The sequence below is a fragment of the Spinacia oleracea genome, chromosome 3 (genome assembly GCF_020520425.1).
Source record: "Spinacia oleracea cultivar Varoflay chromosome 3, BTI_SOV_V1, whole genome shotgun sequence".
Classification (NCBI taxonomy): domain Eukaryota; kingdom Viridiplantae; phylum Streptophyta; class Magnoliopsida; order Caryophyllales; family Amaranthaceae; genus Spinacia; species Spinacia oleracea.
Window position 1 is genome coordinate 49,599,601 of NC_079489.1, and position 15,108 is coordinate 49,614,708.

The 15,108-nt window shown below is 41.2% G+C and overlaps 1 protein-coding gene across 1 annotated transcript; it reads left to right on the forward strand.

The window, feature by feature from the left end:
- The first annotated feature begins 7,542 nt into the window (after positions 1 to 7,542).
- Positions 7,543 to 12,786, forward strand: LOC110801977 (uncharacterized). The gene is made up of 3 exons (XM_056839107.1): positions 7,543 to 9,666; positions 9,777 to 10,516; positions 10,569 to 12,786. Exons 1-3 carry the CDS (start codon positions 7,543 to 7,545, stop codon positions 12,784 to 12,786), a joined length of 5,082 nt encoding a protein of 1,693 aa, XP_056695085.1.
- Positions 12,787 to 15,108: the final 2,322 nt, after the last annotated feature.

A 15,108-nucleotide genomic window follows, 5' to 3' on the forward strand; every position in this document is an offset into this window, starting at 1 on the left:
TGTGTTTGAAACAGAAATTTAGGTATGCTGATTTATGGAACAAAATAGCCATTAAGTTCCAGCCTTGAAAGGACTTAAAACAAACTAGATGACCCTACAACTAATGTAGCAATGCCATGCTTCATTTTCACTTGTAGGTCATTAGTGCATCCTAGCTTCCATTGTTTGAGTTATTACCGAAGTAAAAACCTCAAGCGGTATATGATACCAAGGAAGTTTGATTTCTAGGTCACTTCTCTTTAAACATAAACTTTTAGGTAGAAACAGAATTGTAAATTCCTTTGATTTGTTCCTTATTTTCCTATTTCTTGTACCATTTCTTATAGTCTTAAGAATTGACTTCTAGTGTTGACTTTTATACTTTGTTAGACATGTCCAATGTCACTCCAATAGGTTCTTACCATTTTATTTATGTTGAATATTCTGTTTCAACTAGATGATCTTACCAGAAGCTTCTAAAGTTCTCTAAGTATCGATCTATTCGAATGTCTAGGGACTAGACTCATTCGAGAATTAAATGGACAAAGATGTTAAGTTGTTAACCATTGGTAAAGTTGAGCGTTTAAACTCAATTCTTTATGATCTCAAAACTACATTGTATTTTGAATTCACAAGCACCAATCGGTTTGCCATTCGACTTTGATACTCGAAAACAACCATAAAAGTCGCTAAAAGAAACGTACATTTTAAATTGCTCACTCTCTCTCATTTCCGTGAATCGTTCTTAGATTCACTACCAATCGAGGAAATTTACTGTTACCTTTCTAAATAGATTTACTGCAGTGCAAGATATTTAATTATGAACAATAATTACAACATACATTGAAACATGCAAAGTCTAAACATTTATCATGAGTAATAACTTGAAAATTAAAGCAATCAGGCAATTTAAACAAGTCATTTGCATTTTATTCGAATTTATTGTTCCGGCAGGTGTGAAAAAGATGAATCCAAGATCCTTAAATCATTGAAGAATTAAGCACATTATGTATTTAGACTCAATTCTAAAATATTTTAGGTAAGCAAAGCCTTTGCTAATAGTCTAGAAACTACTCTTTGTTGATAGGTACGTCTAAGAACTTATTAGGTAAACCTATCTCATTTGCCACGACATAAAAGGACTCCTTTCTTATATCGTTGAGTTTCACCAAAACTAACATATACTCACAATTATTTGTATACCTTACCCCTTTAGGATCAATAAGTAACACCTCGCTATGGTGGAAAACTATTACTAAGATTGATGTAAAGGTTATCAAAGTAAGTGTTATTTTGGCATGGCACCTTTTAACTCAATTTTTAATGTTTGGAACTTAAGGCTCTTACTATGTTGGTCAGATTTTAAGTGAACTAAAATCCTTAATCATGCAACATATTCAAGCCACAATCTCATGCATAATTAAGACATATTTAAAGCAATAAATAACTTAAAGCATGCATAAGATATAAATGTGATCTAGTATGGCCCGACTTCATCTTGAAGCTTCAACTTCAAACTCCGTCTTGAAAATGGATTGGAAACTTCGTCTTGAATTTCACCATGGGAGGCGCCATTTTCTTCAAATAGGATAAGCTATAATTTAAACTAATTACAACTATTTGATGGTACGCATACCATATTTAAAATTAAAAACTTTGGTGCATTAGACCAATTTTACATTCAAATTAATGGTACGAAGACCATATTTTCTATCCTATTTGGGCCATACTAGTCACTTTCCATAACCTGCAAAACAGTACATTTATAATATACCATTCACCCATTCATTTATCAATGAATGGCCCACATAGCTGGTTAGTAGAACATATTATGCATCACATAAATATTTGCAGCAATTAATCAAGGCTTTCAATAATCTACAAATTATTCAATCCTTATTAATTCTAATCGAGTTGTTTTAACCTTAAAGAAATGTAGACTTAATCAAGAGTTTATGACTAATTAAGACGCTCCCACTAAAACCAATAAATTTACATGCTTTACTAATTTTAAACATAAAATTGTATTTCCTAGTCCAACTGGAAACATACAAATTTAATTAAAATTTAAAACTCACATTAATTATTATTTAAATCTTTTAATTTATTTTCATTTTATTAAATTAATTAATTTAAATTTAATCAAGGTTTTAATTTTAGTAAATAATTAGTATAAATAAAATTTATAATAATTAAATTATTCTAAATTAAATTCCGAGAAAAAATAAAATTACGAATTTTAAATTTAATTAAAATCGTTTTTCCTACTGAAAATCAAAATTAAATTAAAACGAACCAATCGGGTCAAGATGAGGCCATGGGCTCACGCCCATGCCTCGTCGAGTCCAACAAGCAGCAGCCCATGCCACTCGACTGATCGTACCGCAAGGCCGAGCGACCACGCGCAAATGCAGCAGGCCCAGCGAGCTATGCTTGCGTGCAGCCCATGCCCACTGCCGAGGCACGTTGCTGGGCAACGCAGCTTAACGAGCCAGCCATCGATGCCCCCGTGCACGATGCATTGTGCTCGTCGCCTTGCCCACTCGCCCATCCCGCCCACGAGCTCGCAGCACTTGATCCTAGGCAGGGCTACTGCCTTGCACTCTCGTGCCACGCCCTTGCTCGCTGCATTCGTACCGCATGGGCGACGAGCTCCCTTGCTCGTCGTCGCATGCCCGCACTATACAACACCCCTTAAGGGTAACACTTAGCGTCCATTGCTTTGTGCGTGCAAGATTCATGAACGGATTTATAAAAATCAAAACTTTTGTATTTAAATTTATAGACGAATTAATAAATCATATTAATTTCATAAATTTAGGGCGAAAAATTGAAAATTTATTCAAATTAATTTCCGATTACATTATTTTCATGGATTCAAATCTATGTCATAAAATTTTAAAACTTTTCAATTTTAACAAATTTTATGGTAGTTTTTAATCATGGATTCCTAATTAAATTGCTAATTAATTATGAAAATCAAATCAAATTCTAAATTTATTCGAATTTCAACAAATTAATTACAGTTACAAATTAGGTTGTATAATTAACAAGCTTAGGCATTAAAATTGTTAAACATCTATTACTATATACTAAAAGAGACACCAGGAATGACACATGTCATTTCCTATTGAAAAAATTTCCCGCCAAAAACCCTTTCCTAAAAAGACATTTATTTTATTCTGTTTTTATTTTCTCTCCTTTTGTATAAATGTTTATGTATGGAAAAAAAATATAGGATTATGAAATATGCCCATTATTAAAATTTTGGTAAAATTTTAGTCAAACTGCCTTGCCAATAATTGAAAATATTCTTACTCGATATTTTGGTCAAATTAGCATATTAAATATATCAAATATTTTAGTCAGATCATTGTATTAAACATATAAAATATATAATACGTAGTACGTTAAAAATTATAAAATGAGTACATTCGAGATTATTAATTATGCAATAGATTTAAGGGATAAATAATTCAATTAAAAATTTTATAAAAAATATGGTCAAATAATAATTTTTAAATATCCGTGCGTCCACGGGACCTAATCTAGTATACAGTAGGTCAATCATAGATTCAAGATTTACAAACCAGAATCGCAAATATATAATTTAACATCCTAAAAATTATAAATTTTGCGTTCAAATAACTAAAACCTCCGAAAAGTCATAATTAGGCTTCGAATTTGGGAATTCTGGGTTCGGCATACCACTGTAAGGTTATGACAAATATAAAACATATATTTCACGCGGAAAAACCATAAAGCCAGGAATCCAAATTAATTGCCACATAACAAATAGCATAATTTAGGATGCATACATTCGAAGCGTGCCTTCCCTAGCTGCTCCCTAAGTCCCTAACCCAACAAGAAAAAGTTTAGGACTCCAAGTGTAGTCCCTCCGTAGATAGTCCACAGCACGTTCGGATCCGCCTTAGATTCAATTAACTAGAATTTAGCCTAAGGTATTATGTTATTCGATTATAATTTGTGGCAAATTATTAACTTTAGTTTTTAACTTAAACCTATATGAATACTTGAATTGATGTATTATAAATTGTGATTGCCATCACCTATTTATAGGGTAGGATCATCGGAACTAGAACCTACTAGGATTCAACTTATCTAATCTTATTAGAATTAGATACTAATTAAATCTATTAATTTAGTGTTTAACTCAACAACTAATTCTAGTAGTTTTAGGAAAATAGTATAATCGGATAAATCCTAGAAGCTTAAGGATTCGTAACTTGCACGAACACACCAACACGCACGAACAGCCCACGAAGGGCATGCCCGCGCGCGCGGTGGGCTGGCTCGGCCCAGCAGCTGCAACGTAGCCCACAAGGGGCGCGCCAGCTTGCTGGCCTTACCACAGGATGGGCCTGGCCTTGCGTGCTGCTTGCCTGGGCCTTGCGTGCCTTGGCGGGCTGCTGTCTTGCCTTGCTGTGCGCAGGCTTCGCTAGGCGCAGGCCTGGCTTTGTGCTGAGCCTTTTGTATAGCAAGCTCGTCCGATGTTTATTTCGTACGACGCCCTTCCGTTTCCGGAATTCATTTCCGATTCGAACAATATTTAATATTTCAGATTCCGGAATTAATTTCCATTTCCATCAAATATTTAATATTTCCGATTCTAGAATTATTTTCCGATTCCGATAATATTTCTGATTCCGACAATATTTCCGTTTCCGACAATATTTCCGATTCCAGCAATATTTCCATTTCCGATAATATTTTTCGATACGTACCATGTTTCCTATTCGGGCAACATCTACGACTTGGATAATATTTTTATTTCCAATACGATCCATATTTTCATTTCCGGCAATATCATCGTTTCCGGAGTATTCATAATTTGCCTTTTGACGATTTCAGCTCCCACTAGAACCGAGATCCGTAGATTCCGAATATCCATAAATGGAGTATTTAATTCACTTAAATACTTGATTCGTTCACGTACTATTTGTGTGACCCTACGGGTTCAGTCAAGAGTAAGCTGTGGATTAATATTATTAATTCCACTTGAACTACAGCGGCCTCTAGCTAGGCATACAGTTCACTTGATCTCACTGAATTATTAACTTGTATAATTAATTAATACTGAACCGCATTTATTAGACTTAACATTGAATGCATACTTGGACCAAGGGCATTATTTCCTTCACCCCTTGGTCCTCTTCTCTTTGCTTTGGTTTTACAACCCCTGGTTTGTAAAATAAGGGACGCTTTTGATGTATGTCTTCAGGCATGGTATTTGGATGACGGCACTATTATTGGTGATACCTTGGTGGTTGAGAAGGTTCTATAGTTGAACATGGTGGACGGGTCTTGTCTTGGGTTACATCTTGACGTGGAGAAGACCGAGGTTTTCTGGCCTACAGAGGACCCTCGAAGCAGGCTTGTGGGATTCTTTCCCCCTGATATTGCTCGTCCTTTGCATGGTGTTAAGTTGCTAGGTGGTCCCGCTAGTTCCAATCTAGTTTTTAATAGGATCTTGTGATGCAGAGGGTGACCAAGACCATTGGGCTTATGGATAAGGTTGCTCAGCTTGATGATCCTCAGTGTGAGCCATTGTTACTTAGGGAATATACCGGAGTTTCCAAAATCTACTTTGCTTTGCGTACTTGTCCTCCTAGTATTTTTGAGGTGGCTCAACGCACTTTTGATGAGGCTCTTCGATCTTCCTTGGAGCGTATTGTTACTGCTTCGGGGACTGGCTTTGGCGATTGGCAGTGGCGTCTTGCCACCTTACCGTTTTCTTTTGGTGGACTTGGTGTTTATTCCGCAGGCGATGTTCGTAATTATGCTTTTCTTGCTTCTCGATTGCAGTCTTTTGGTTTGCAGAGAAAGCTTCTACGGCATGCTGGTATTGTTGGTCCTGGTCGAGTATTTGAGGATGCGTTGAGTCTATTTAGTGGAACGGTGGAGTATGACATTCTGAGTAACCCTAGTGAGGTATCTGCCCCAAACTCATGAAGAAATTGGCAGATATATATTCACAAAGGTTACTGCATCTGCATAATCCACCTTCTCTTTATCTTCTCGATAGTCGGCGTTGTGGAAATCGCAGCAAGGAGATCACACCTCTGCTTGGCTTCGTGCGGTCCCCATATTAGGTTTGGGACAGACGATGAATGCTAAGGCTTACCGATGTGTGTTGTGTTACCGATTAGGGGTTCCTTTATTCTCTGTTACGGCGCCATGTTCTGCTTGCTCCAGGGTCTTTGCGGGAGACATCTTTGGTGATCATGCGGTGTCATGTAATGGCATCGTGGGTATTAAACATCGGCATAATGTGGTTCGGGATACCCTTGTTGATGTTTGTTATCGTTATGGGATTTCGGCGCGGAAAGAGGTTGAAGTTGGTCTATCTGGAGGGAACGATGGAGCTCTCCGACCAGCAGACGTGTAGCTTTATTCTTGGGATCGGGGCTGTGATGTGTGTGTTGACTTGACGGGATCATCTTCTTTGACACAATCTGGGTTGTCTGGTTTTGCTCCGGGTCGGGTTGTGACTGATGCGGCTATTCAGAAGCTGGTCAAGTACGAAGCACGTTGCAGGGCCATTGGTTATGGCTTTCTTCCGTTCTCTTTCTCTTCTTTGGGGGAGCTGGATAAGGATGATGTTGCTTTCCTGAAGCGGATTCAGAAGTTTTCTAGGGCACAGGACATTGGGGCTCGTGCTGCTGCTCATATTTTAACCAGGATAGGTTTTGCTATAGCTAGAGGAGTTGGGGCCCAAATTGTATCTTGGCTTCCCACTAACTATTTGTAAAATATATGAATTTGTTAGCATTTGATTTGTAATAATAATAATAATAATAATAATAATAATAATAATAATAATAATAATAATAATAATAATAATAATAATAATAATAATAATAATAATAATAATAATAATAATAATAATAATAATAATAATAATAATAATAATAATAATAATAATAATAATAATAATAATAATAATAATAATAATAATAATAATAATAATAATAATAATAATAATAATAATAATAATAATAATAATAATAATAATAATAATAATAAGCACGAAGCCCCAATGTCCTGTGTCCTAGTACGAAGCACGTTGCATGGCCATTGGTTATGGCTTTCTTCCGTTCTCTTTCTCTTCTTTAGGGGAGCCAGATAAGGATGCTAATGCGTTGCTGAAGCGGATTCAGAAGTTTTCTAGGGCACAGGACATTGGGGCTCGTGCTGCTGCTCATATTTTCACCAGGATATGTTTTGCTATAGCCAGAGGAGTGGGGGCCCAGATTGTTTCTCGGCTGCCCACTAATTATTTGTAAAATGTTTGACTTAGTTAGCATAACCCAGTTGTCGGACCATACCGACGGAATTCCAGCGCATAAAAGAAATGAAACAACGTCTTGTATCATCCATAGGAGTACAAACCCCTTGGTAAGGTACTCCTCACATTGTTCATACTCAAGGTATATACGTGCCTCACTAGCACGATTGGGGGCACAGTTCTCACCCGACCAGATGCGCACAGCCATAGAAGTCCTGACCTTCCTTACTCAAACAACACCACGAGCCCAGGTCATGAGGACAACCCCAGAGGTTGAGGTTGAGCAGAGGAGAAAACGTCCCAGACCCCAAAACAGTCCGAACGTTTGGAGGAGGAATCTGCAGCAGGAGATGGAAGGGGCTGACAGCCAAGAATATGAGGCAGAAAGTATCACGCCAAGCAGAGCTCAACCCCGAGCAAGGACCGAACAAGCACCCAGTCAGAGGCACCACTCATGGTCAGGTATGCCAAATCCCACCCGAGCAATAGTTAAGCCTGATAATTCCCCCTTCTGTGATGAAATACTCTCTGAAAAAATGGAAAAGATAAAAATGCCCACCTGCAAATACTCCGGAAAGTCAGACCCAACGAATCACCTCTCTGCCTTTGGGGGACACATGATGCTATATACCAACACAGACTCTATGTGGTGTAAGGTCTTCCCTTCCACTCTGGAGGGGATAGCACAGAGCTGGTTTGGTAAAATACCCAAAGGCACCATAACCTCTTTCCGGCAGTTAGCTATCTTGTTTCGCACCCAATATGTGGCAAACATTGCCAGAGAAAGGATGACAGGGGAGCTGATGTCAGTCATCCAGGGGCCTCAGGAATCTCTGAGAGAATACATATCCAGATTTAATATGGAGGCGTCGAATATACCCAAGTTACAGCAAGAGGTAGCAGTCCTGACTATGATGACTGGTCTGCGGGATGGAGAATTCAAGAGCTATCTGGGCAGAAAGTCATTCACAACCCTGGCAGAGGTGCTGGGAAAGGCAAATGAATTTATAAAAAGTGAAGAGATTGGCAGAGCAACCTCACGACGATATGTGGCAAGTGAGAACAATTACGGCAGTCAGAGCAAGAAAGAGCCATACAAAAAAGAATACCCAGACAAAAGAGAAAATCAGCAGCCCAGAAAAGATTGGCACGGGCAGGTCAGGGGAAGAGGTAATGAGTTCAAAACCGAAAAGCGGGGCAAGTTTAACGAATACACTCCTTTGGTCGCATCCAGAACCCAGATTTTTGCTATCAGTAAGGAGGATGAGAAATGGCAGAGACCACCGAAAATGTACAACAAATACAGGGACACGAAGAAGTACTGTGATTTTCACAAGTATCATGGTCATCTCACAGAGGAGTGCACTCACTTGAAAGATAACATTGAGGACCTGATCCGAAGGGGGTACCTAACACAATTTAAAGCAAAAAGCTCGTATAGCAGGACCTACGAAAACAGGGATGATGATGGTCGATTTGATAACAGAAAGACAGAGCAAAAGCAGAACCACCCAGCAGATCAGAAGAGGTCGAATGATATACTGGTCATAACAGGAGGACCAGTTTACGCCGGTACTACAGCCAGCGGTGCTAAGGCCAGTGTGAGCGAATTTAAACACCAGGTTAATTACATTAACTTAGGAAAATGGCCTGCCCCTCCAAAAATCCCACAGTGCACCTTTACGGAAGATGATTGTAAGGGCATAATTTATCCCCATGATGACCCAATGGTGTTAGCTCTGGATGTGGCTAACAGAAAAATCCATCGAATCCTGATAGACGGAGGCAGCTCTGCAAACATTCAATTCTTGCCAGCTTTCCAAGAGCTGCAGATCGAAGAAAAACACGTAAAACCAGTTAACTACCCAGTAATTGGCTTCACAGGGGCAACGGTGATACCAGAAGGAATAGTCAGCTTACCTGTCCAAATTGGGCAGGGGAAAGATATCAAGGATGTCATGGTTGATTTCATGATAGTGAAAGTACCTGCAGCATACAACGCCATTCTGGGCAGACCATTTATCCATGATGCAGGAGCAGTGGTGTCTACTTATCACCTCACCATGATGTACACAACGAATGATAACAGATCAGCTAAGGTCAAGGGAAATCAAGAGCAGGCCAAGAGATGCTACCACACAGCCCTGAAACAGCCACCCAGACCCCCACCCCTGGCAGAGGCAGACATTCCCTTGTCCAGAAAGAGAAAGAGAGCAGAGCGTAAAAAAGACGCACTACTGGACATGGAAAATTTTGAGCATCGTGAAGAAGGACTGTTAAAGCCAGCCCCAGCAGAAGAAACAGAGGAGATAGAACTGGAAGAAGGAGTAGAGGAAAGAACAGTCCGAATTGGCACAGATATAGACCTTTCCCTGAGGGTAAATATCATCGGTCTGTTGCGAGAGCACGCGGACATATTTGCTTTCTCTGCTGACGAAATGCCAGGGATTGATCCCAGCGTCATGGTCCACAGGTTGAATGTTAACAGAGAAGTCAGGCTAGTAAAACAGAAGAAAAGAACTTTTCGACAGAGAAAAATGTAGCCATCCAGGAAGAGATCAGCAAACTGCTGGCAGCCAAATTCATAGAAGAGTGTGACTACCCAGAATGGTTGGCTAACGTTGTGATGGTAAAGAAAGCGAATGGTCAATGGAGGATGTGTGTAGACTTTACAGACCTAAACAGGGCTTGTCCGAAGGATTGTTACCCGCTACCCAGGATAGATCAACTGGTGGATTCCACCAGCGGGCATGCCCTGCTGAGTTTCATGGATGCCTTTTCGGGTTATCACCAGATCAGTTTGTTAGAATCAGACCGGAAAAAAGCCGCCTTCATTACAGACACTGGAGTTTACAACTACAGGGCTATGCCGTTTGGTCTAAAGAATGCAGGGGCCACATACCAGAAACTGGTAGATAAAATATTCGCAGGACAAAAAGGCCGAAACGTGGAAGTGTATGTAGATGACTCCATAGTCAAGAGCAAAAAGGAGGCTGATCACATTGAAGATCTGAAGGAAACCTTTGCAACATTGAGGCAATTTGGTATGAAGTTAAACCCAAAAAAATGCGTGTTCGGTGTTAAGTCCGGAAAATTTTTGGGGTTCCTGGTCAGTGAAAGAGGAATTGATGCCAATCCAGAAAAAGTAGAGGACATACTCAACCTACCAGAACCAAAAAACATACGAGACATCCAGAGGTTGACTGGGAAAATGGCAGCACTCACCAGGTTCATCAGCAAGTCCGCGGATAAGTTCCTTCCTTTTTTCCAGGTGCTAAAGGGAATATAAAACGTTTAAATGGGAAGAAGAGCAAGAGAAAGCATTCAAGGAGGTGAAGAACCACTTGAAAAGCCTCCCAACCATAGCCAGACCAGAAGTGGGGGACATATTGCAGCTATACATCTCTGCCTCCAAGAAAACTGTAGCAGCAGCTCTGGTAGTCGAGAAAGATAAAATCCAGCAGCCAGTTTACTTTGTCAGCCACATCCTCAACCCTGCAGAACAGAGGTACCCCCTGATTGAAAAAATGGCCTTTGCCATCATGATAGCTGCAAGGAAATTGAAACCATACTTTGATGCACATAAAGTGAAAGTGTTAACCAATCAACCTTTAGAGAAATCATTGCAAAGGTTAGATAGCTCTGGTAGACTCCTGAAATGGGCAGTGGAACTCTCAGAATATGACATCGAGTACAAACCCAGAACCGCCATAAAAGAACAGGCACTGGCAGATTTCATAGCAGAGGCATCGTACGAAGAGGAGGAAGAGCCATTGGGGACTTGGCAGATCTCGGTAGACGGCTCCGCGGCAGTCACAGGGTCGGGTGCAGGTATCATAATGGTATCACCAGAAGGAAACGTTTTCGAGTATGCTATAAAATTCAAATTCAAAGCTTCAAACAATGAAGCAGAGTATGAGGCAGCAATCGCAGGAATCCAGATGTGCAAAGCAGCAGATGCTAAGAAAATAGTGCTCAAAACCGATTCACAGCTGGTGGCCAGCCAATATAGAGGTGAATATGAAGCCAGAGAACCGTCTATGCAGAGGTACTTGGCCTTGATGAAAGAGGCAGTAGCCCAGCTAGAAAGCTTTGAGATTCAACTGGTTCCCAGGGCAGAGAACAATCAAGCAGACGCCTTATCCAAGTTAGCAAGTTCGACGTTACAGGACTTGGAAAGAACAGTGATGGTAGAGGTCCAGGAAGAAAAGAGCATTGACAAAAAGCCTGCAGTTAACTTCATTGACACTGAGCCACAGTGGTATGACAGTATAGTCTCATACAAGCTGGGAAGGGGCCTTCCCACAGCAGAGCAAGAGCAGAAAAAAGTAAAACGAAACGCGCATTGGTTCGTCATTTACCAGGGTAAACTGTACAAGAAATCCTTTTCCTTGCCTCTGCTGAGATGTGTATCAATAGAGGAGTCGCAACGAGTCATTGAGGAAATACACGAGGGAATATGTGGAAATCATATAGGTGGCAGGACATTAGCCTTGAAAGCTCTCAGAGCAGGATACTATTGGCCAACCATGGTAAGTGATTCTCAAGCATATGTTAAAAAGTGCAACAAGTGCCAGAAATTCGCCCCAGTGATCAATCAGCCCTCTAATGACTTACAGCCAATCATCAACCCCATACCATTCGCCCAGTGGGGAATGGATATTCTGGGACCATTCACAGCAGCAAGCGGAGGAAGAAAATTTCTGATCGTGGCAGTTGACTATTTTACTAAGTGGATTGAGGCAGAGCCCACTAAAAGCATAACAGCCAAGCGGATGAAGGACTTCATCTGGAAGAACATTGTGACAAGGTTCGGCATCCCAGAAAGTTTAGTCTTCGATCATGGAACACAGTTCGACTGCACTCCTATAAAGGATTACTGCGCTGAACTAAGAATAAAATTCGCATACGCATCTGTATGCCATCCCCAGAGCAATGGTCAGGCAGAGGCAGCAAATAAACAAATCCTGGGAGCACTGCGAAAGAAGGTAGAAGATTTTAAGGGTGCATGGGCCGACCTTATTCCAGAGATCTTGTGGTCCAACAGGACCACTGAAAAAAAAGAAGCAACAGAGGAAAGTCCTTACAAACTAGCTTTTGGGGCTGAGGCGGTCCTGCCTGTCGAAGTGGGTCTACCTAGCTTTAGAGTGCAGTACTATGAGGAAGGCACTAATGAGCAGCGTATGAGGGAAGCATTAGATCTCTTACCAGAGGCCAGGCTGCAAGCAGAGCTCAGGTTGGCAGCGAACAAAGAAAAAATGAGCAGGGCATATAACAAGAGGGTAAAGCACAGACCTATGCAAGTGGGGGATCTGGTCCTCAGAAGAACAGCTGCCACTGGAAAGGGAAAGGCAGAAGGAAAATTCACTGCCAACTGGGAAGGACCTTACCAGATCACAAAAGAGGTAGCCCCAGGCTCGTACCATCTAATGACGATGGAAGGAAGAGAATTGAAGAACAGCTGGAATGCCAACATGCTAAAGAAATACTATGTATAGACACAAGAAATTAATACTATAACAAGGCAATAGAAGCCAGAGTAGTTCTTTACTTTTGTAATTTTCCACGTTTACAAGCATAGTAAAAATTGGCCCAGCTACCTTCGATAAGAAGAAAACGCGTCAGGTCTCTTAGAAAAGTAAAAGGTGAATGGCTAAAACTCGTACAGAGAAAAAACGCTATCCACAAATAACTTGGTCTGATCAACCAAGTTATTGGGTGAGTTTTTCTCAACGAGATTTAGGCGAAAACACTTCTTGAGTTTTGTCCTGGCCAAAGCCAGGACAATTCAATGATGCGCAGCCCAAAGTAGGCTGGAGTAAATACGAAGACACTTCTTGAGTTTCGTCCTGGCCAAAGCCAGGACAATTCAATGATGCGCAGCCCAAAATAGGCTGGAGTAAATACGAAAACACTTCTTGAGTTTTGTCCTGGCCAAAGCCTGGACAATTCAATGATGCGCAGCCCAAAGTAGGCTGGAGTAAATACGAAGACACTTCTTGAGTTTCGTCCTGGCCAAAGCCAGGACAATTCAATGATGCGCAGCCCAAAATAGGCTGGAGTAAATACGAAAACACTTCTTGAGTTTTGTCCTGGCCAAAGCCAGGACAATTCAATGATGCGCAGCCCAAAGTAGGCTGGAGTAAATACGAAAACACTTCTCGAGTTTTGTCCTGGCCAAAGCCAAGACAATTCAACAATACGCGGTCCAAAACAGGTTGAAGTGAATATAGAAATACTTCTTGAGTTTTGTCCTGGCCAAAGCCAGAACAATTTAACAAAACGCAGTCAAAAACGGGCTGGAAGAAAATACGGCAATACTCCATAAGCAGTAACACCTCATAAGCTCGGACAAGGCAAGAGCCAAAGTGAAAGTGACAGTGTGCAGCCTAGAATAGGCCAGAACAATCAAACACGCAAAGCAAGTCAAAAGGAAATATGGGGGAAGCAAAACAATAAAAACATAGCAAGTAGAAAAACAAGGTAAAACGCAACATAAGCACGACGAGCTAACAAACAATGGGACCGGCGGCTATACCTCAAAAACTTATGCAATGTACAGCCTTACAAAATGGCCACTGTTGATCAAAACTAAAAAACGATAAATAGTATTTCCAAGAACAAATTTTTACTCTCCACGCAGGGAGGACAAAACAACTAAAAGAAATAAACTATGCATTGGCTGAGGTAGTGCAAGATGAACATGGGGACAGCCGCCTGTGCCATTATTGCCCAGCATTATCTTCAGCATCAGACAGAGGCAACTCCCCAGGGTGGACATTTTCAACACAATGATCAGGTACCCCATCATCCTCTGGCACCGTACCGCCTGCAGCCAAAGACGCTTGCTCGGCCTCCCTCTTCTTTCTCAGAAGCTCAACATGGAGCCCAGCCAACCAAGCAGCTTCGATAGGAGACCAGTCAAGATCAGGATGCTTCTCTTGCACTATTAGCGAAGCAGCCTTCCAACCGCCATCATAGCTCTGAGTGTGTAGAGCATACTGATCATCTGACCGACGGAAGTCGCGAACGGCAGCCGCAAGTTGATCTTCGATGGAGTTCTGCAGTTGGGCCATTTCATTGTCATGAGATTGCTCAACAAAGAGAAAATCCTGCTGAAGAATCTCAACTTTCTGCTGCTCGGTAACCAGATCAATTTGGGCCTGGGAAAAGTTAGTCTGCAGCTGATCACGCTCTTCAGTAACAAGCTTCAATTGATCATTGGCCGAAGTGAGACAGGTCGAAGATAGCTCCAGATCATCAGTTAGCTCCTCAATTCTCTTCTTTTGGGCCTCTATATGAGCAACGTTGGCAGCAAGTCGTTTCTGGTAAACTATGAAAACTTCTGTCACCTCATGAACAGCGTTGCCACACTAAGAACATAGAAAAAGAGGCAAGCATTGTAAGTAAGTGCATAGCAAAAGAAACGAACCAATGTACCAAAGGAGAAGAGAAATAAACCAAGTATACCTCCATGACCTTCTGACAAGCATTCGCCCCAGGGTGTTCAAACGCTCCTTGGGCAAGTCGCTGGGTAACTGCAGGCCTCTCAACATCCTCAGGGCAAGTGTCCCGCCTTTCTCAGGGTAGTTCCCATATAAGCTTTCTGATTCTGATACGTCCCAGCGCGGAACAAAAGTACGGTCCGAAGCAGAAGGACCGGAGAAGATAGCAGCCAGCTCAGGGTCGGCCTGGGGACGAATGTCGAGAAATTCTTTCTCAACAAACTCCTTATGCCGACCTGTGATATGCAGGTCAAGATCATCAGCAGCCAGATCGTTTCCTTGAAGCTCTTGCTCCAAAACCTGTCGAAGGGAACT

Bases quoted from the DNA above. Each gene is read 5' to 3' on its own strand.
- LOC110801977 (XM_056839107.1), top strand. From the start codon at position 7,543: ATGAGGACAACCCCAGAGGTTGAGGTTGAGCAGAGGAGAAAACGTCCC. The intron at 9,667-9,776 runs GTAAATATCATC...GAATGTTAACAG, and splicing joins ATATAGACCTTTCCCTGAGG to AGAAGTCAGGCTAGTAAAAC. The intron at 10,517-10,568 runs GTTCATCAGCAA...CAGGTGCTAAAG, and splicing joins AAAATGGCAGCACTCACCAG to GGAATATAAAACGTTTAAAT.